The sequence below is a fragment of the Saimiri boliviensis genome, chromosome 3 (assembly GCF_048565385.1).
Source record: "Saimiri boliviensis isolate mSaiBol1 chromosome 3, mSaiBol1.pri, whole genome shotgun sequence".
NCBI classification, from domain to species: domain Eukaryota; kingdom Metazoa; phylum Chordata; class Mammalia; order Primates; family Cebidae; genus Saimiri; species Saimiri boliviensis.
Window position 1 is genome coordinate 166,044,054 of NC_133451.1, and position 21,955 is coordinate 166,066,008.

Below are 21,955 nucleotides of genomic sequence, written 5' to 3' on the forward strand. Positions count from 1 at the left end.
TGGTATTAAATGAACAGAGCAGAAGAGATTTCAGAAAAAGACCTATGCATTTATTAGAATTTGGAATATGATATAAGCAGCATCAGGAAGTGAGGAAATAATGGGACTATTTTTTTAAGTGGAGATAATTTGTTCTCCAAGGGAGAAAAATAGACCATGAACTATACACGCAAAAGTAAATCCAGAGATTAAAAACAGAAATATGAAAAGCTGTATACTACATGCAATATGACCTTGGGAACAGGGAAACATTCCTTCTGACAACTTCGGAAATACTTAGCAGTTCTACTTGTGACTATGAATGCTCAGAAAATATGTACTAGAATATTTACTGCAGCTTGACTTGTAGTAGCCAAAAATTAGAAACAACTGAGAATGCCCATCAGGAACTCTATGGGAAATTCTTATGTAATACTATATATCTATAACATGCAACCAATGAAATCCACATGTATTCACAGAAAGATCCCAGAAGTGTTGAAGGGGGATCAAGTTGCAGAAGGATGCAGGTAGTACAGTGACTTTGTAAATTTGAATGAAAAGTTCCCTCACAATACTCAGTACTGTCTGTTGGTAATGGATGCATATATGTATGTACATGTTGTTGAAATGGGTTGGAAGGATACAGACCAAACTCTCGATAGCGGTCACCTGTGAAGAGTGGAGAAGGGAAAGTAATGAGTGTGGGAGGTGGGGTGGGTATCGGTTAAAGGGGACTTGAGCTTTTCATATAAACATCCACTTCTCTTTAGAAGGACTTCAAGTAAATATAAGAAGATTCTGATTGATTTTGGATTGTGGTATATGGATATCTTGTCTTATTTTTTGTACTTTTCTGTATTTTTAAAATTTCTCAATAGGAATGGGAGTGAGAATGGAAATGCTGTATCTGTAGAAGTCATGTTATACTGGATTCATTTCCAATCAAATACTAAACATTTTATAAAAAATATTTCTAGCAGTGGCTCAAGCCTGTAATCCCAGCACTTTGGGAGGCCGAGGCGGGTGGATCACGAGGTCAAGAGATTGAGACCATCCTGGTCAACATGGTGAAACCCTGTCTCTACTAGAAATCCAAAAAATTAGCTGGGCATGGTGGCACGTGCCTGTAATCCCAGCTACTCCGGAGGCTGAGGCAGGAGAATTGCCTGAACCCAGGAGGCGGAGGTTGCGGTGAGCCGAGATCGCGCCATTGCACTCCAGCCTGGGTAATAAGAGCGAAACTCCGTCTCAAAAAAAAAAAAAATTTCTAAAATTTTATCACAGATGAGTGGATGGACTTGCTCTCTATGTAATATGAAATTAATCTATTTTATTAAAATTTAAAAGGACAGCATAAAAAAATTAAAGAAGATCTAAACAACAGAAAAATAAGACAGGAATAGGAAGGTTGAGTATTTTTTGTCATTTCTCCTCAGATAAATCTATAGATTCAATTAAATTCCTATAAAAATCTAAACAGGCTTTTTCAGGGAACTTAACAAACTAACCCTAAAATATTTATGAGGCCAGGCACAGTGGCTGATGCCTGTAATCCCAGCACTTTGGGAGACCAAGGCAGGCACACAGCTTGAGGGCAGGAGTTCGACACCAGCCTGGGCACACATAGTGAAATCCCACCATCTCTACAAAAAATTTAAAAAATAGCTGGACATGGTGGTGCATGTCTATAGTCCCGGCTACCCACAGGGCTGAGATTAGAGGATGACTTGAGGTCAAGACTGCAGAGAGCTGTAATCACACCACTGCCCTCCAGCCTGGGCAACAGTGAGACCCTATCTCGAAAAAAAAAAAAAAAAAAAAATTAAAATGTATATGAAAGAGCAAAGAACCAAAAAGAGCCAGGACAATTCCTCAAAAAGAAAAAGTCAAGCAGCAACATGATACTGGTACAAAGAGATCAATGAAGCAGAATAGAAAACTCAGAAGTAGACTCCCACATTAAAAACAACACTTAATATGTGACTAATTTTTGAACTATGTATCACTGAAAAAAAGAATAAAATAATCAATAAGTGCTGCTGAGATCACTGGTTATATACAATGGTCACTGGTTATATACTACCCCATGCCAAATCTAAGAATAATCGATTAAGCTAGATTAAAAACTTAAATATGGATAGCAAAACTCAAAACATTCAAGAAAAAAGTGTAACAGAATTATCTTTATTATCTTAGGAAGAGAAAGATTTCTTCAGGACGTAAAAATACACATCATACAGGAAAAATACTGGTAAATTCAATTACATCAAAATGAAGAATATCTGCTGATCAAAAGAAAAAGTTAAATGATAGCCTCCAACTAGGCGACAACATATAAACATATAATAACAGAGTTAATATACAGAATTTTTTGAAGAATTCTTGTGAATCAAGAAAAATACAAATGACTCAATGGTAAAACAAGCAAAAAAAAAAAAAAAACCATCAACTGGTATTTTATGTAAATAAACATGTCAGGAGCTCTTAATCAAATAAAAAAAATTCCTAGTTAAAAAATGTGAGATTATTTAGCCAGGTGTGGTGGCAGGTGCCTGTAATCCTAGCTACTTGGGAGGCTAAGCCAGGAGAATCACCTGAACCCAGGAAGCAGAGGTTGCAGTGAGCTGAGATCATGCCACTGCACTCCAGCACGGGCGACAGAGTAAGACTCCATCTCAAAAAGAAAAAAAATGTGAGATTCCATAAAAATAAAGTTCAAAACAGCTAAAAGCAAACGTTAAATCATTTATGAGTATATACATATATGGTAAAGCTATATGGGAAAGCAAAGGAATGGGTAAGACAAAATTCATTATGATAGTAATTCCCTGAGAAGTGAAGACTGTCTTTCTTTTTTTTTTTTTTGAGATGGAGTCTCACTATGTTACAAAGGCTGGAGTACAGTGACATGCTCTCAGCTCACTGCAACCTCCGCCTCCTGAGTTCAAGTGATTATCCTGCCTCAGCCTCCTGAGTAGCTGGGATTACAGATGCCTGCCACCATGCCCAGTTAGTTTTTATATTTTTTAGTAGAAATGGGGTTTTGCCATGTTTTCCAGGTTGGTCTTGGAAGTCCTGACCTCAGGTGATCCACTCTGCTCAGCCTCCCAAAGTGCTGGGATTACAGGCTCTGAGTCACTGCGCCAGCCAAAGAAGGCTTCAAAGTATTGGTAATGTGCCAATTCTAGGTTGTACTGTGGATTGGTGAGTTCACAGTACTTATTTTTTTAAATGTGCAAGTATAATTTACATGCTTTTGTATATATGATAAATTTCGTAAGTATTAAAAGCAAGGAATTTTGAGATAGGATATATTAATCTAAGGGTCACAAAACCATACAGAAGTAGCTATTTTGAAGAAATCAAACTACCTCTGACTTGAGCTAAATGAACCCGATGTGAAAATAAGCCAAGTTATTCAGTCTATTAAAAACTTAACAGATGTAGAAATGGTTTAATTTATTCAACTTAAGTTTAAATTGGAGAAATGGCTTCCATAGTTGAATAATTTTATAAAGTTCAAAAGAGTTCATTCTGGCCATTCAAGGTATTGGGGTGGGGGATCAATATTCTTGCTTCACTGGAGAACATCATTAATGAACTTTAAATGTTGTAATCAAAATTACTTATAATATCTATAAAGCCAAATTTACCTTTTTATCAAAATATTACTAATTTCTCAAACAAGTCATAAATTTTGAGACTGAATTCTGAATTCAATATTACCTGTCATTCCATGACTTCTCATTCTTCCCATCTTGTATTCTGCTTTCAGAGACGGTAAAAGTGCTGCTCCAATGGCTATACCATCTAACATGGCACTGAATTTAAGAACAATAGGCTTCTTTTCTAAGCCTTCTGGTAGCTGAGGAAATTCATTTGTTTCAACAGGAGTTTGATTAACGCTTGTTGGGGTTTTTTCAGAAGGTAGTGGGGTTGCAATATCTTCTTTTACAGGCTGTGGGCTAGAAAGCAAAAAAATAATTAAAAAACACAAGAGCTACCATTTTATTGTAGAAAATCACTGGATTTCTCAATGAAAAAGAGCAAACATATACTGTGAATAGATGTTTTCTTTCTAGTATCAGATCATATTCATACTTTCTAAAACAGCTGTTGAACAATGATGATATGGAAAAGTATTCAAGAAGAAGTAGTAACAATATAATACTCCTAGAATGTTATACTGCCAAGGCAATTTATATTATTATTGCAAAACTAGGATTTAAACTCAGATTTGTCTGATTCCAAATTCTGTGTCTTAGCCATTACACACTACTATTGATATTATCATCACTACTTCTACCACTGTTAAGAATAACAACACCAACCCCTACAATAATAATAATAATTTGAGTGCCAGGTACTCTTCTTAGTGCATTGCGTGCTTTGTCTCATTTATCTCTCTTTAAGTAGGTACTATTATCTCAACTTTGCAAATGAAAAAGTCTAGCTAGAAAGTGTTTGTGAAACTAGGATTTGAACCCAATCAGTCTGACTCCAGGGTCTGATTTTTCAACTACTACTCTACTGACAATATGTTATAGTAAGGAAAAGTTCCTCGGAATATTTTAAAACTAAACTTTAAGTAAACAGTCTAGATTCCATATTTCTGTTCAGAGGAAAAACATTTAACTTTTTACTACTTAGTCAACTTAAGCCATGACTTAACATTATATCAGAATTAAAGATTTAGATAGAACAACTGAAAAAATCAGCTTTGAGACACCCTCAAAAGACACACTAATGTTTTCCCACATTACAGGATGTGGGAAATAAAATATAAGACAAGTTTTTAACCTTTTATATGCATTTTTTTATTTTTTTGAGATGGAGTTTCGCTCTTGTTGCCCAGGCTAGAGTGCAATGGTGCAATCCTGGCTCACTGCAACCTCCGCCTCAGGGGTTCAAGTGATTCTCCTGCCTCAACCTCCCAAGTAGCTGAGATTACAGGCACCTGCTACCACGTATATTTATTAGTTTTTGGAGACCAGGAATAAGGCTCAGCAGTGAAGATGTATGAACAAGGCTATAAACCCAGGGAATAAAGGTTAATGCTCAAATTTACTGTCCTTTAAAATATTTATGTGGCATGGTCAAATGCTCCCTTGGGGCATAAATGACCACTACTACACTTTCTTAAACCTGTGCAGTCATAAATTTCAATGAATTCAAAGTAAACAAGGATTGATATGATCCTGGAATTCATCAATTTGCTTTTTATTAGTACCTGTTGTAATACACACAAATCTTTAGGATCTCTTAAGCTTTGTTTATGCAATATAGAACACTGACAGTTGCACTGATGACACTGTACTTTAATGCTATCAAATGTCATTCTCACATGATCATGACTGGCTAGTCTCCACTTGCTCCACTGTCCATAATGGTCGATACTTAGAAGTAACTCTTTATCTCCCTCCAAACTTTTGCTAATGCAGCAAAGAATATCCTGAAGTAGTATATGGAATCACAGAAAGTTAACAAATAAAATAACTTACGCTGTAGAAGGTTGTCTGATTAGGTCTGAGATTTGTTTAGATAGTTGGTGAGAACTTCGAACCATCATGCTATGCAAGGTGGCAGGGTGCTGAGGAATGTTTATGCTGATAGCTCCCACTTTGAACACAGCAGCATTGTTTGTCTTCAGCCCTCTCTGGGCACTGTAGAGGGCTTGGGACTTGGCAATACTACATTTCACTACAGTTCTATCAATAGAGAGAAAGAGGACCATTAACATAGAGCCAAGTAAAGAGAAATTTTGAAAAAATATTGAAAGCAAGAAAAATACTTATAAATTTGAGAGGTCTTCAAAAAGTTCATGGAAAATTATATTATAAAAAAAGCTATGTGTAGATATTAGAATATTTTGCACCAAAATAAACTCATATTAACTTGTTAAAACATCTGAACAGAATCTTGTTTAATGTACCAACAAGGACAAGGCACCAGTCTGACAGAGCCCCTATCAAAACAACATGAATTCTACTAAAACATCAAGTTTGTTGTGAAACTTGGGCAGAATTATAACAAAATCACTGATGCTTTACAAAAAGGCTCTGGGGACATTATCCCAAAGCAATTAGCAGTTTACAAATGGAACTTAAGAAGGGACAAGACAATGTTGATAAAGTCCACAGTGGCAAACCGAACATCAATTTGCAAAGAAAAATTTTATCTCCTTTGTGCCTAATTGAAGAGGACCAACAATTAAAAGCACAAATAACAGTCAACAGCACAGACAACTTCAACTAATTCAGCTTACACAATTCTGACTAAAAATTCAAAATTGAGCAAACTTTTCCACTCGATGGGTGCCAAAACCATTGTTCCCAGATGAACTCCAAACAAAAGCAGAGCTTTCAATGAAAATTTTAAATAAGTGAGATCAAGATCCAGAAGTATTTCTTCAAAGAATTGGAATAGGAGATGAAACATGGCTTTACCATTATAATACTGAAAATAAAGTATAATCAAAGCAATGGCTACAAGAAGTGGAAGTGGTCCAATCAAATCAAAAGTGGACCAGTCATGGCCAGGCACAGTAACTCACACTTGTAATCCCAACACTTTGAGAAAGTGAGGTGAGCAGATTGCTTTTGAGATCAGCCTGGGCAACATGGCAACATCCCATATCTAGAAAATACGCAAAAATTAGCTGGGTGTAGTTGTGCACACTGTAGTCCCAGCTACTTGGAAAGCTGAGGTGGGAGGATTGCTTGAACCCAGGAGACAAGAGATTGCAATGAACTAAGATTTGCACCACTGCACTCCAGCATGGGCGGCAGATAAAAGTGGACCAGTCAAAAGCAAAGGTCATGGCAACAGTTTTTTTTTGGATGCTTGGGCATTTTGCTTATTGACTTTCAGAGTGCCAAAGAATGATAACATCTGCTTATTATGAGAGTGTTTTGAGAAAGGTAGCCATAGCTTTACTAGGAAAATGTTTGGGAAAGTTTTAACAGTCCTTCACCACAACAATGCTCTTATTCATTCATTCCTGTCAAAGAACAGCAATTCTCTAAGAATTTTGCTGGAAAATCAGTAGGCATCCACTTTATAGTCCTAATTTAGCTCCTTCTGACTTTTTTGTTTCCTAATCTCAAAAAAAAATTAAAGGGTACCCATTTTTCTTCAGTTAATAACGTAAAAAAGACTGCATTGTCATGGGACTCATTAGTGATGGAATAAATGGCTGGTATCATTGCTTAGAAAAGTGTCTTGAACTTGATGGAGCTTACATTGGGAAATAAGAGTTTATATTTTTTATTTTTTTATTCCATTTTTTCCACAGTTTTTGAAGCCCCCTCATAATTGAATGAACTAAAACAATTTAAAAATTTTCATGTGTTTAGATCATATATTGAAGAAACAATGTTATCTAAAAACAGTAATGTATTTATTTTATACTATTTGCACTGAATACTATTTAATTTCTTTAATAGTAAGAATCTATGGAAATAAGTATATGCTCACATGTAAGTAAAAACATGAATAAGATACATTATATTACATACACAGACACATAAAATTCCACTTTTTTTTCTACCCCCATTCAGAACCCTTTTATTCTCTATCTTATTTTAGAGATTGGTATAACCACTATGCAGACACTGAATATAAAATGAAAAATAATATTCACTATACTTCTTAAAAATCTAATTAGGAAGTCAAAGAAATTAGAATAACAATCATCCACTATGTTATAAGAAATTAATAGGAAGGAAGAAGTATAAAAAATATTCACTATACTTCTTAAAAATCTAATTAGGAAGTCAAAGAAATTAGAATAACAATCATCCACTATGTTATATGAAATTAGTAGGAAGGAAGAAGTATAACCTGCATTTTCTGCTTTTCATTTTCAATGGGTGGTGAAGAAATGATAAAACTGTGATTTGTAATGAGCAAGGCTATTGCTCTTAGTTAAGAACTGGTATGCTTTAATTACTAGTACAGATATAAAACAAAGATACTATCTTTCTCAATTTATTTTGTACTTTCCAATGCCTAGAACAATTCCTGGAAGACAACAGACACTTGCCAAGTATTTGTGAAATGAAAGAGCAGAAAAAAAAGCAAAAGAATGACTTCTACCACTACAACTATGGAATTCCACAGATATGATAGGCCATGTAACATAGAAGCATGTGATAGGACATGTACATAGAAGCCATAATGAAGTAGTCGTTGACACATACACATACCCCCACACACGTATTTGTTCTTTAAAGATGGGGTCTTATTTTTGCCCAGGCTGCAATGCGGTAGCACTATCATAGCTAACCACAGCCTGGATTTCTTAGGCTCAAGTGATCCTCCTGCCTCAGCCTCCCAAGTGGCTGGGACTACAGAGGTTTGCCACCATGTGCAGCTAATTTGTTTTTAAATTTTTTGTAGAGATAGGGTCTCATTATGTTGCTCAGGCTGGTCTTAAACTCCTGGCCTCAAGAAAACCTCCCACCTCGGCTCCAATAACTTCTAATATAAATGTGAGCCTTCAAATGGGCAAATGATTCTTGACAATCAGTAAATTTGGTAAAATACACAAAATGCACATTTCATATTAATTACAGGCCGATTTACATACATTAATCTCTGCTGGGCTACAGAAAATTGGCTAATTACCTATAGTCTCAAGGAAATGAAGAACCAGTTCATCACATTTAACTTTTCTTAGGATAAACCTCAAAGAGCCTAACAGCAGCTCTATCAGAGGTCTTGATAATAAAATGTAAAATCTAGATATTATATAAAAATTAAAACCAATTACTAGATAACTTTACTTTTTTCTTCCCCAAGACACTCTTTCTCAGAGATGATCACCAGAGGGTGGAGGCAGTAGTTTATGTAACTGGCTAGTCAGCATGAAGGCAGGCTCTGGAATGCTGACTACTTACTGAATTTTGAATCATTTCTAACATTATAATAATCATTGTTTAATAATCAGTGATATTTCAAGTTCAGTTTCAACACAGGTCAGAACATATCCAGATGGTGCTGACATGCAAATGGCTCTGTAGATGTGAATAGCACTCATCATTTGAATGAAACTAAACACACATTTATATATAGTAAAGATCATGGATAAAATCTATCAACAGAGCAATCAACCCTCCCCATCTTTTTTTTTTTTTTTTTTTGAGACGGAGTTTCGCTCTTGTTACCCAGGCTGGAGTGCAGTGGCGCGATCTCGGCTCACCGCAACCTCCGCCTCCTGGGTTCAGGCAATTCTCCTGCCTCAGCCTCCTGAGTAGTTGGGATTACAGGCACACGCCAGCATGCCCAGCTGATTTTTTGTATTTTTAGTAGAGACGGGGTTTCACCATGTCGACCAGGATGGTCTCGAACTCTCGACCTCGTGATCCACCCGCCTCGGCCTCCCAAAGTGCTGGGATTACAGGCTTGAGCCACCGCGCCCGGCATCCCTCCCCATCTTAAAAACAGAATTAGAAGGTTGAGACGTACAGATGTTTTATTTGTGTTTTAATAATTATTTCTACAATTAGTGAAAACTCTTTCTTGCAAAGTGAATATTTTAAGCTTCCATTATCACATCAAAACTTAAGTACCTTGATCATAGAAATTTTAATAACACATCTGAAAAGACACAAGCAACACACAACTACAGTGTTAAAACTTGTCAACAACAGACAAACTATAAATTATCAAAAAGCAGCTCTTACCTGTGTTTTCCTTGATTACCAGTAAGCTTTAATCTATTATATAAAAGGGTCTATATTACAGCTACAAAACAATAACTACATAATTCAGAGCCATGAAAATAATTTAAATATTTTAAAAACTATTCAATACTACTGCAATCACAAAACCATGAAAAAGAATAGTATGACATACAGAAACTCTTGTTTGGCTGTACTTGTAGGAGATGTAGGAAAATCCTCCAGTCTACAGATGAAGAATCAAGAGAAAGCAGGGGAAAAAAAGGAGGCAAATAAACATTCATGCACAAATCAGTTACAATATGACCAATCATCTGGAAAGCTTTTCTAATTTCCTACTCTTAAAATGTTCCTTTAAAGTACCATTTGAACTATTTTTTCCCATTCCATTTCTTTTTAATTGTCGTTGAAAATATAATACCAAAGAATATACTATGAGTTTGGGAGTAACCAGTAAATAACTTTTATTTTTCAAATAAAACAGTTAAGGGATCTTTACTTGGGGAGAAAAAAAAGAGCAAGAAATATCAGCTATATATTACTTTATCAAAAATCTCTTTCATAAACATTATGTTTTGCAAGGTTAAAGACTATGGGAAGCCCTTCTCTTAAGAGATAATAGAAAATGAAGAGAAGAGATCTAGGAAGATAAATAAAACACATGGGACACCTAAAGATATTTAATTTACTTTCCAAAGGTAATGTACCCATGGTACTTCAAAGTTAGAGTAAATGAGGGAATCATGGAATCCATGGTCTATGACTTTCGGTGGAAGCATCTACCAAAATAAGGTGGAAGGACTACAGATTCAGGCATCTCTCCTTACAGACCATATTAAATATTTTAAGTACTATGTTGATCTTTCTGAACCTCAATTTATTGTTCTGTAAAGGTGGATAAAACCACCCCAGGTCCCAAAATTCCAGTGAGGATTAAATAAAATAATCTAGTTGAGGCTCCTGGCCCACAATAGGCATTTTAAAATACTGTAATTAACATACAGTAATAATCCCTCCTATACTGAACGAAGAAAGAAAGATCTCATCTCTTTTAACCACTGGAATTTCTTGGCCTTTCTTGAAAAGACTTCTTAGGAAATGTGATCTGGATAGTAGGCAGCTATTATGAAATATACAGTCTTTGGTTCTACACTTACAGGTCCAAACTAAACCTGAGTCTCCAGGAAGTCTTGAGAATGGGCTCTGTCTGAGGTTGCTGATAATAGCCAAAATTCACTGCAGAAAGTTACAGCCCATTAATAAATAACAATTTTAGAAAATATTCCCCAAGATCACATTATTCAGATTAAAAAATAGTATTAGCATTGTAACATATCATAATTCTTAGTCAATCTAGGACTAATACTTAATTTTTATAACACTGAACCAGATCCTCTATTTAGTCATGTTGGACGTGTTATAGTGTAACAGTAGCACAACATTGACTAGTCATACTATTAAGAAAGAGCAAATTCTAAAAATCTGACCTAAATTATTAAAGACTATTTTGTATTTAACATGAGACTGCTTTGCTAAATGGAAGTTAGGAATGAAAGTATATACCACCAATTTTAGAAAGACAAAAAGTATTTTTCTAAAATATTTTATCTGCTGACATTCTTAATGACAGAATTCTCAGTATTTGGGAACTGAGACTGTATATACACACCTCAAAATTCAGCATGTTTATCCAAGGAGTTTCAAGTTTTGTCTAAAACTGTAAGAAAATAAAAACTGACATACTTACTGTATATTTGGTGTAATCCCTTCAAGCAGCACAATATTAACCCCACCAATATGAGCAGTAGCACAAGTCTCAGTCATCTTTTGATGTAAAACATCTTAAGTATGAGGGAAAAAAAATATTTATTTGAATTCTGGAAATAAGAAATCTGCATTTCATATTAAAATTGCATTTAATTCATAATATATTCAGTAGCAAAAGATAATTTTAAAGTTCTGGTAAATTCTGATCAACTATTTCAGAACTACTTTTTAAAACATTTCCTTAGTTTTTTACTTCTCTGCATTTAATACACACATATTAAACATCAAAATTGAAATAATGCAAAATATACACTTCAATATGCCATTCCTGCATTAGTCTGCTGGCATTACCTAGCCAAATGGCATTTTAAATCTCAAAAATAGTAATGCAGAAAAGTTGGAAATTTTTTAAAAATCTGAAAAAGAAACCACATAAACCAGTACTCTTGGTTCATTTAATTCCTGTGATTTTATTGGAGGGTATAAATATTTTAATCACTTAAAAAAAATGAAATCACATATATAATTTGCCTACTTTTTTCATTTAGGATTATTGTTCATGTTAATAAATTCTGCAATATAATTTTAATGGGTAAATTGTAAACTGGTATTATGTTTGTTTATAAAAATAATCAATTCCTTAAATGTCAGACACTTGGCTGCTTCTTTGTACAGATATCTTTTCACACAATTCTGATTATTTCTTCTATCTAGGTTTGCAGACCTAGAATTTCTGAGTCAAAGGATAAATGTGCTCTAAAGACTACCGATAAAAGCTATTAAACTAATAGCTTTCTAGGAAGGTTAAACCAATTTACATCAATTTAGAAGTGAATGAAAATGTCCATTTCTCTAATTCTCACCAAAATAGGTATTGTCATTCTTAACTTTTGTTAAACAGATGAAAAAACTAACAACTTTTTTTTTTTTATATCAACTTAGCCACCTGAACTTTTGTGTATTATGTCCTCTGTGATATATCTAAGGAAGGCTGATGTGTTTGTATTTTTCTAAGCAATTTGCAGGTCAGTCCATCTAATTTTATCAGAGAACCATGTGTTCACTGTGTCAATCCCAAGTACATAATCCTTAAGTTTAAAATTAGTTTTTGAGTAAATAATAAATGTTCGGGGTACAAAATGAAGGGTATACATCAAAAAGTAGGTTCAAAATAAGTTTTGATTAGACCTTACATATTTGTAAATTATAAAACTAACAATAAAAACACATAGTGATTGATAACTTCCTTTTCTCAAATCTGTCAGGTTATTTTCACAAACAGAAAAAAAACAAAAACAAACAAACACAAAAAAACAAACCACCGGTCTTATAGAATCATTACCGCAAGGGAATCTCTGCAACTTTATTGCTATATCCACCAAGTCTAAGAAACATTTGCTTTTTTATTTTAGCATCTCTGAAAGTGGGATGCAGTTTATAATCAATGGCATCTGACCATACCTGACAATGGTATTTTTTTTCTTTGTGATACATAAAATAATAGTGCATCTTCAAACTGGATTTAATAAAATATCATACCTTGTGTAATCATTCTTAAGATGAATGGTATGTTTTCACTAACCTAGGAAATTTTGTATCAACTAAAGGGACTTCTTTTATAGAGATACTTAGTATTAAATTCTAAGATTTCTATGGTAGTAACAAAAGCAAATTTTTCATAAATTTAATTTGGTAAAATTTTCACCTTTAGAGATACCTTACTAGTTGATATTAAAAGACAGTCAAAGAATAAAAGTCACTGAGTGTAGATACATTAGCTCAATATTTATGTGCTACAATGTTTAGACATCAAAACTGCCTCAATTCAGCGATATTCAATTACAACAAAGTTCTTGGTACCTCAGAATTTGGGAAGTCTAATTTTTCTGGAAAAAAAAATTGCCAAGTAGGAATTTTGGAGACATGTCATTGGTTTTCTTCTGAAAAGTAGCACTAATTGTTATGTATACATAGCACTTTATTAGAAAAATCATTCATACCTTTCATTTTTTCCTTAAGAGTAAAACTGCCATGGATCCTCTTCAGTTCTGATTCCATTGTTAGTCCACCAATATCTGCCTCCAAGTGTGTGCGGTTTACCATGCCAATCCCAAACACTATTAGAGTAACATGCTGAGGTTCAGAAGTTACCAAGCTACGTTTCCTCTGTGTCTTAGTCAAACTGTTGTTGTCTTGTTCATTCTCAAACACAACTTTACATGTTGGCTCTGTAGGGCTTCGAACTCCTTTATAAGTAAATGAAAATATTCAATTTTAGATAGGAAGACTGAAAAATGGAAGGACACTCCAAACATTGCCTTTCTTTGCTTCACATTCCCAACCAGTCATCTTTCTTCTGTTCTCCAACAAAATGATTAAAAATTTCTTCCAAATGTTTCCAAGTTCCTACTGAAAGTGAATAGTAGAGCCAGATATTTTAAATCAAGTCTGCCTGAATCCTTTAAGAACATACCATGTACAGGTTTAAAGGGATGGGAAATGTGGTGGCAAGATACCTAAATTCCATTACCATTTTAGGGCCCTGGTGATAGACAATTTCTCTCTATTTCAATTATCCACTTACAACATTAAGAAAACATGATGAACAGTCTGCTGCTTCTTTGGTATTACAGTTACACTAAACAGAAATTTTGAAACATAAAAATGCCTGTTACCTGCTGGTCCAAATGTTTCTGAAGATTTTTCCAATATTCCTGTTGGATCAGAGATAAGTGAATAGAAGTTAAGCAATTTATACATATTCTGCCAGCACTCAGCTGAAGGTTCACTTTGTTCTGACACTGTAATTGAATCAGAGTCATCCATATGAATAGTCATGTGATCCACCACATCTTTTGAACCTTTCCTAGACACTTTTGATGTTCTTCTTTCAGATCTTCCTAATGAATTCTTGTTTCGAGATTCCTTTTTGTTATTCTCATTGTTGGTCCGTTTGTTCTTTGCATTATTTACTCTATTGCCACCATTAAGACTTCCTCTAGAACTGCGGCTAAAGTCAGATGAACGAAAGTCCCGATGTTTTCTGGTTTTGAAGGTAGGTGTTGGAGAAGCAGATCCGGCCGTATATCTGCTAAGTTTAATATCAGTCTGAGTTGCTTTGATGTCATCTATCATTGTGCTAAACTGATGAATAAGACGAACCAAAGCCATATCTACATGCTGGCTTATTGACTGACAGGAAATAGTAAAGTTGCAGTGAAAGGTATTGTAATACCGCTTGCTGAGATCGTGAAAAGAAAGGGCACTAGCAGAGTTCTGAGGGGTGCACACGGACTTTTCCATTACAACAGCACTGATGCTAAAGGTTCCCAACATTAATGCTGGTTTGAACTCAAGTGGAGGAAGATTCACATGGCCTTGCCTAAAAATGTGGGGGGGAAAAAAAAGATAAGATTTTCTTCTTTATTTCTAGCACTATATATCTTTATTAATGTATAAGCAAATTTATCTCCAAGGTAAAATATAAGTCTTAAATAATTTTAAGCATGCAAACAAGTAGAACATGTTTTCCACTAGGCCAGAATTTTTATGAGTTTGAAGGTCTTCCTTTTTTATCTTACTCTAAAACTAACAAGTCAAAATCAGTCTTCTTATGTTAAGAAATGATTTCACTGAAGTGATAAAACAAGTTTTGTTGTCATTTGATGGTATTGCCATAGAGTACTGGAATGTAGACTCAATTACAGATCAATTAGGATACTTCATTTAACCATCCCTTCCCTTAATCTAACTAAATTAGATATAATTATGTTAAATATCTAGTAAATTAGACACATGGTTATATCTAACTAAATTAGATATTTATTAGATATAACCATGTGTCTAATTTACTAGATATCTAACATAATTTTATTTGCTATTAGAATGGAAAACCTCATGCTAAGGTGAAAGAGAGGAAAAGCAATTGAAAAAAAAAATAAGAAATACACACACACAAAAAAGGTAAAATCTGATATAAAAATTATTTTGGCAACTCCTCCTGCTTATCTAAAGATTTTCATCTAAGACTATTACAGTAAATTTTAATGAAAGTCAAAAATGTCTCAAATTTCTAGAAACCAACTACAAATAATAACAATAAACCCCAAGCACCAAAACTGTAAAACGGTATTTTTCCCTCATCATCCATGCACGCTATGAATGTGCAGACACATAGGTCAAATAAAACATGGGAGTTTTTTTCTGAAAGAAAAAAAAATCAAAAGTTGCTTTGATATTTTCCATTTAATTAAAAGAATTTATAACTAGAGAACAGTAATTCCTTAATACTAGTATTTCTTAATTAATAAGAAAAATGCCTCATTGTAGTGTACTTCATGTAAATGCACAAACTCACAGGAAGTGTATAATCAATGCAAACTAAGCATATGGTTAGAGAAGGAAAAACTTGATTTTGAGAATTAAAACAGAGAGGAGAGAGAAAACTAAAAAGAGAGGAAAATAATCCATAATTGCAAAAACAAGAATCTAAAACACGTAAGGGTAGTAAGAAAATCTTAAAGAGAGGAGACTCAAGTAAAGGAGAAAAAGAAAATGGGTATACCATAATAATAATTTGCCTGACAATTAAAAGCCTGACATGGGCACTGCAGAGCCAAAGTTATAATTAAAATTTTAAAATATAAGTCCCTGATACACGCAGCTACTTTTACTAGAGACAGCGAACCTATTATTTATGACGACTTACTACACGCCAGACTCTATGCTGTTTAATAACTGCCCTGGCTTTACAAAGTAGTAAGAGAGTTGTATATATTCATACAAGAAACTGTAACCCCAAACTAATGTACAACAATTAGCAGAATAAACAATCTGCTATAAAAACAAACAAAAAACACAGACAATACTAAAATTAACAGCTGGGTAAAGTATATTGTGGTGATGCTCTCCAAATAAATAAGAGCTTAAGATGGAATTACAGGAGATCCGAGAAATAAAAGCTAATCATGACTTAGCTGTAAGAATGTGGAGCATTTGGAGCTGGTGTGGTAGTAGAAAAATTAAAAGGAATGTCAAGTTCAGCTAGACCAAGGGCAATAAAATTCAGAGAATCACTCAAATAATCTCTCTAGGAACATAAAAAGACCTGTGTGTTCAAATGAAGGTCTAGTCTGTGGCAGTATTATATGGCATTCACTAGGCCAATAATAGGCTACAATTATAATTTTATTTATATAATCTATATGTTTATATACAACCTACTACAAATAAATTATATCTAATTGAATTATATATACCCTAGTTAGATATTTGAAAAGTTATATACTGTATGTGTGTATATATATAAATATTTATATATGAATGCATATATTTGTATGAAAGCTGGCTTTCGCAAATAGAAATACAAGTTTAGCTCAGATATTTTAACCCTAGAGTGTGTGTAAGTGCTAATGTTTTGGGTCTGGATTTGATGGCTCCAATACTTTAAAATTTTAGTTACTTAATTTTTTATAAATTTTTTACTTGTAAATGGTTTACTTAAATAACAAGTCTCCTAATGTGATACAAATTTGTAACAAAGATTTACTGTGAAAACTACATAAAGTACAAACTTACTACTAGTTCTTCAGCCCACAACTCAGTACAAAACAACAGATGTGCTTCGTGATCGCTGACTAATCACATCACTTCAAAATGTGTCAATGATAGTGATTAGTTGAAGCATATCTGTTGTTCAGTGCATGCACAGAAAGCATGGCATGTAGTTACTTGTGCTGCCTCCTTGTCTCTCTCTCTCTGTAATAAATCCCCATAACATTTTCCAAAAATGAATAATCAAATGAGGAAATTGGACAACAAAGATGAAAATGCAGCAAAGAAAGTAAAAACAAAGATACTGGTAGGGAAAATCAATTGAATGATGTTACAGAAGAAACAGCTGACCATGGAAATGTTGTTACTTCCATTGTTTGAGACACTCTAAATGTCAGCCAGAAAAACTCAGTGGAGGCAAAATTATTGACATAAAGAGGAAAGTGACCGTGACAAAAAGGATGAAGATATCCCAGAGGAAGTGAGGCTGACAAAAAACTGCATAATAAAAGCAAATCAAAGATTATTTCATGACACTGGAAGTGCAAAGAATAAAATGTTGAAAACTGATCCTTATATACAAAGGAGTAAGACATTTTGCCAAGGCACACAAAAGCTGCTTGTTCTGCATTATAAGTGATCAGGACAGGAGTGTTCAAACTACCCTTTGATATGTTTTTAAAAAGAAATAAAATAGTTTAATTCTCAGTGTTTCTTACATTTTAAATTACAATGTACTAAATACTAGTTTTACTTTTTTATTTCACTATTTATAATAAATAGTAATTATATTTTTAATGTTTTGATATTGTCAAGGTCACAAAAGTAATTTTTTCCACTGATTATTAAAACTGCTTTGCAGCTTCAGCTTGCATGGTCATTGTTATGGTAAAAGATTATTGTGAAAAGCAGGAACTTTTGTTAAATTATGTAAAATTTAAATAGAAATATTTCAAATGAAAAATAAGTTTTACTTAGCTATATATCAGACACAAGTATTTTAATTTACCATCTTGCAAAAACACAAAAAGGATGAAAGAAACAATACTACAGAAACCTCTTGTCATAAGTGCCATTTATCTCTATATTCTTCTATTCCTATCTATTTAAGTCCCACTCAAACTAAAATTCCAAGTTCTCAAAATAGTACTCAGATCCAATTAGTGAGTATATTATTTCCTACGTAAACACTAAAGAAACTGAAGAACCAACCATGGCAATATAAAATAACAGCAAAAGATGGTTCTTAACTTTCACCATGCTACATTTCTATTTGCTTCTGATGGCTAGACTCTCAATAGGAATTCCACCTGTTTCTAATACAAAATACTACCTGACACGAGTCAATTCAGAACCCCTAAGATCATAAAAATTCCACTATTGCAAAAGCCAATAAATAAATGGTAAGTGCTATATATAGCAATATATATGACCCTCATCTATATGTTAACATGGTTCAAAAATATGCCTAAAAATAGGCCTCATACTCTGTTGATAAATGCAATTAGTTATTAAGAAAATGTGGCTACTACTTTTACAAAAAGGTAATTATCTTCTTATTAACATTAAAATTACTTTCTCATTTGGATTATAAGAAAGTAATGTTAAAAAACAAACAAGTATTATAATTCTTGAACAAAATTATACACAAAAATGCAAAAGATACCTTCTTGCTCTTTTGCCTTTTCTCTCTTTGGCTGTGTCTGAATCCACAATATCTGCTCTGAGGCAGTCCAAAGTCCCAGAAAATGAAAGGTGTTCTCCAAAGTACATTCGGTAGCATAGTGGCATTGTATCCTGTGACTGGATCCCTGTATGACTCAGAAGAGGTTTGAAAACAACCTAAAAGACATAAACAGTCATATTAGCTCTATTTATATTTTATCATCTACTGTAGGAATTACATATAGAAAAATGTAGCTTTTATTTCTTACCCTACCTGAGTACATATTATTATCATAGTGTGAAGCAAAAAACTGTCTCGTATAATTGGCACTAATTTTACTTAAAATTTAATATTTTTAGTAACAATTATAGGCCACTCATCTTCAAATTAATATTAATAAATAAGGACACAGATTCCTTGATCCTACCTGAGTGTCTGAAAGTACAAAGAAAATAAAATTATGAATTAGTTAAATCATTCTACCTCTTGCTTTTAAAACAGGCATGAATTTCTATTATGTTTCCATTTACAAAAAAAAAGTATATATTAGGTTTACAAAGTTGATTTTTCAACTTCCTGTGTTAATACAACATTACAAATGTTACAAATATCTGACCTATTTTTAAATGGAGGCACTTGGTTATAAAAGTCATTTAACATTTATTTTCTTTTTTATTTTTTTTAATTTTTTTAAAGTTTTTTAAATTTTTAAAAATTAATTAATTAATTAATTATTTTAACATTATAGGAAAGCCAAGTGGCTTAATATTTATTTTCAAAGAACTTCTTTACGTTTTAAGTATCACACATGCTGATGGAAATACATTATTCTGGTTTAATCTCTAATTAACTGGATTTCGGACACTAAGCACTAACTGGAACAGAAAGAACTACATGCATTCAATGCCAGAGCACTAAAATCACTCTGACTACTCATCCTCTGCCACATGGTTCCTTTTCCTGCTTTCACATCCTAAATACAGGTGCTATCCAGTGCTTTCTCAGCTGCCTTCGAACTCTTTCACTACGCATTCTACCTTAGTGATCTTTTCCTGAAGCTTAAAAAATCCTCATCTAAATAGACAAGTGACATTTACACAATGAGAGCCAATCCTAAATTTCCCATTGTCCTAGGTCACCTCATTTTTTTGTGTGTGTGCTTGGGAAGATAGCTCTCTATTTAACTGACTCTAAATTCCAATACTTCTCATTTTTCTACTAATCTTGCTCCATCTGCTAACCCTTCTTTCATCTATTTTTGATCATGAGCTTCCTAATTTCTCAAGTACAGTTGGCCCTCCATATCCAAGGCTTTTGCATCCAAGGATTTAACCAATTGTAGATTGAAAATACTACGGAGTAAAAAACCAATAACATATAACAATGTAACAATTTAAAAATACAAATAAAATACCAATACAGTATAACAATTATTGACGTAGTATTTACATTGCATTATGTATTATAAGTAATCTAGAGAAGATTTAACAAATACACAAGCATGTATGTATGTTGTATGCAAATATATGCCATTTTACATAAGGGACTTAAGCATACCACAGATCTTGGTATCCTGGGTGGCGGATCAGAGGGTGGACAGGAGGTTGGTCCTGAAAACAATCCCTTAGATATTCAGGGACAGCAGTATGTAAATATGCTCAAGATCCCTTTATCATGAAAAAATGATGCGTCCTCTCACCCATGTCCCACTCTCACACTTGTCTTCTGGCCGCTCAAACTAAAAAGTTGTTTTAAAGGATTTCACTCCTTATTCTCCATATTTAATCAATTAAATAAGACCTTCACAATATCTTCATTTGCCTTTTCAAAGCCATAAACATCTAAGCTTAGAATCTCACTACCACTGGGTGAACTATTTCAATAATTCATCTTTTCGCCAGACATGGTGGCTCACACTTGTAATCCTGGCATTTTGGGAGACGGAGCCGGAAGGATCTCCAGGTCCAGAGATCGAGACCATCCTGGCCAACATGGTGAAACCCCATCTCTACTAAAAATACAAAAACACAAAAAATTAGCTGGGCATGGTGGTGTGTGACTGTAATCCCAGCTGCTTGGGAGACTGAGGCAGGAGAATCACTTGCACCTGGGAGGCAGAGGTTGCAGTGAGCCGAGATCACGCCACTGCACTCCAGGCTGGTGACACAGCAAGACTCTGTCTCAAAAAAAAAATCATCTTTTCACCACTAGTTTCTCTATTTCAATCAATTTAATACAGCTGCTACTCATATAATATTTCTACATCTATAGTTTTAGTTATTTTATTCCTCTTCTCTGAAATCAATGCCTCCCACTTCTCGCTCAAAAAGGTCTTAAGGTGGCACTAAAAACCATAGGGTATAATTAAACTTTCTATTCATGTTGCTTAGCCAATTTGTTACAAATGACAAAAAGGTTGCTACATGAGACTCTTCTATTTAATTACTACATATAGATACTTAATTTGCATTTATAATTAACCCATGTATTTTTCAAAGGCTCCTCTTGTTTTGCATGGAGGGTGTGGGCAGATGGGTATGGAATATCCTCACTGGAATTCCAAGATGCATACTACTGGATGGTTCCAGTTGCTAAGCACTGCCTAATGAGATATTATTATAATTATGAAAAAAAAACCAGGCTGGCTCACCTGTGCATCAGCAAGCTGAACAGCAGGAAACCCTTGATTTGCTTCTTCTACACCTGCCACATCATCCTGACTGGTGCTATGCTGAGAATGTGTGCCATCTAAAGTATTTTGGTCACTAGACAAAACAGTGTTGAAATCCGAGGCTGAGGGTATTGTAGGAAGATTGGGTGCAACACCTAAAGGAGTAAATTTTTAAGAATAAAATGTAAATTATTGGGAAATAGAAACACATAAAGACATATAGTAAGGCATATAGAAATTTTGAAGCCTGTAAAGTAGTACCATTCTAGACTGTTTAAACTGAAAGGAAAAAAAGTAATTCGTACTTTCAGTTTATTTTATACACACGATTTATTCGTGGAAAATGAAATTAACTTTTCAGAAGACATGTCCTCCTTATGTATCCTTACACATACCTACTCTTTTGCATTTAATTATGTGTTTGTTAAGTAACTAAAAGGTTTAGAATGATAGTTATTATGTCTCTGAGGGATCTAGATAAACTAAAACTTTTTTCTGTAACGTTAAGTATATGATGTTTAATTATACTTTTCAGTTTTTTGTTTACCACCTTTTGATGTTTTGAAAATTAAACCAGCCACATTAAAAGAAAGCTTTAAACTCCTTATACACAATCTCATATTTGACTTAATT

At 33.8% G+C, this 21,955-nt stretch overlaps 1 protein-coding gene across 10 annotated transcripts in view; it reads right to left on the reverse strand.

Moving 5' to 3' along the window:
- Positions 1 to 21,955, reverse strand: part of BLTP1 (bridge-like lipid transfer protein family member 1) — a 217,450-nt gene that overhangs the window by 73,172 nt on the left and 122,323 nt on the right. For 9 of the 10 annotated variants that reach the window (XM_039479082.2, XM_074396938.1, XM_074396937.1 and 6 more), the window contains 8 exons: positions 21,302 to 21,477; positions 18,652 to 18,827; positions 14,108 to 14,814; positions 13,433 to 13,678; positions 11,413 to 11,506; positions 9,841 to 9,891; positions 5,484 to 5,690; positions 3,709 to 3,947 (listed from right to left, as the gene is read on the reverse strand). In XM_039479082.2, the coding sequence (XP_039335016.2) occupies positions 3,709 to 3,947; positions 5,484 to 5,690; positions 9,841 to 9,891; positions 11,413 to 11,506; positions 13,433 to 13,678; positions 14,108 to 14,814; positions 18,652 to 18,827; positions 21,302 to 21,477 (1,896 nt within the window). The remainder of the gene's footprint in view (positions 1 to 3,708; positions 3,948 to 5,483; positions 5,691 to 9,840; positions 9,892 to 11,412; positions 11,507 to 13,432; positions 13,679 to 14,107; positions 14,815 to 18,651; positions 18,828 to 21,301; positions 21,478 to 21,955) is intronic. The other variant, XM_074396939.1, reaches the window with a different exon arrangement.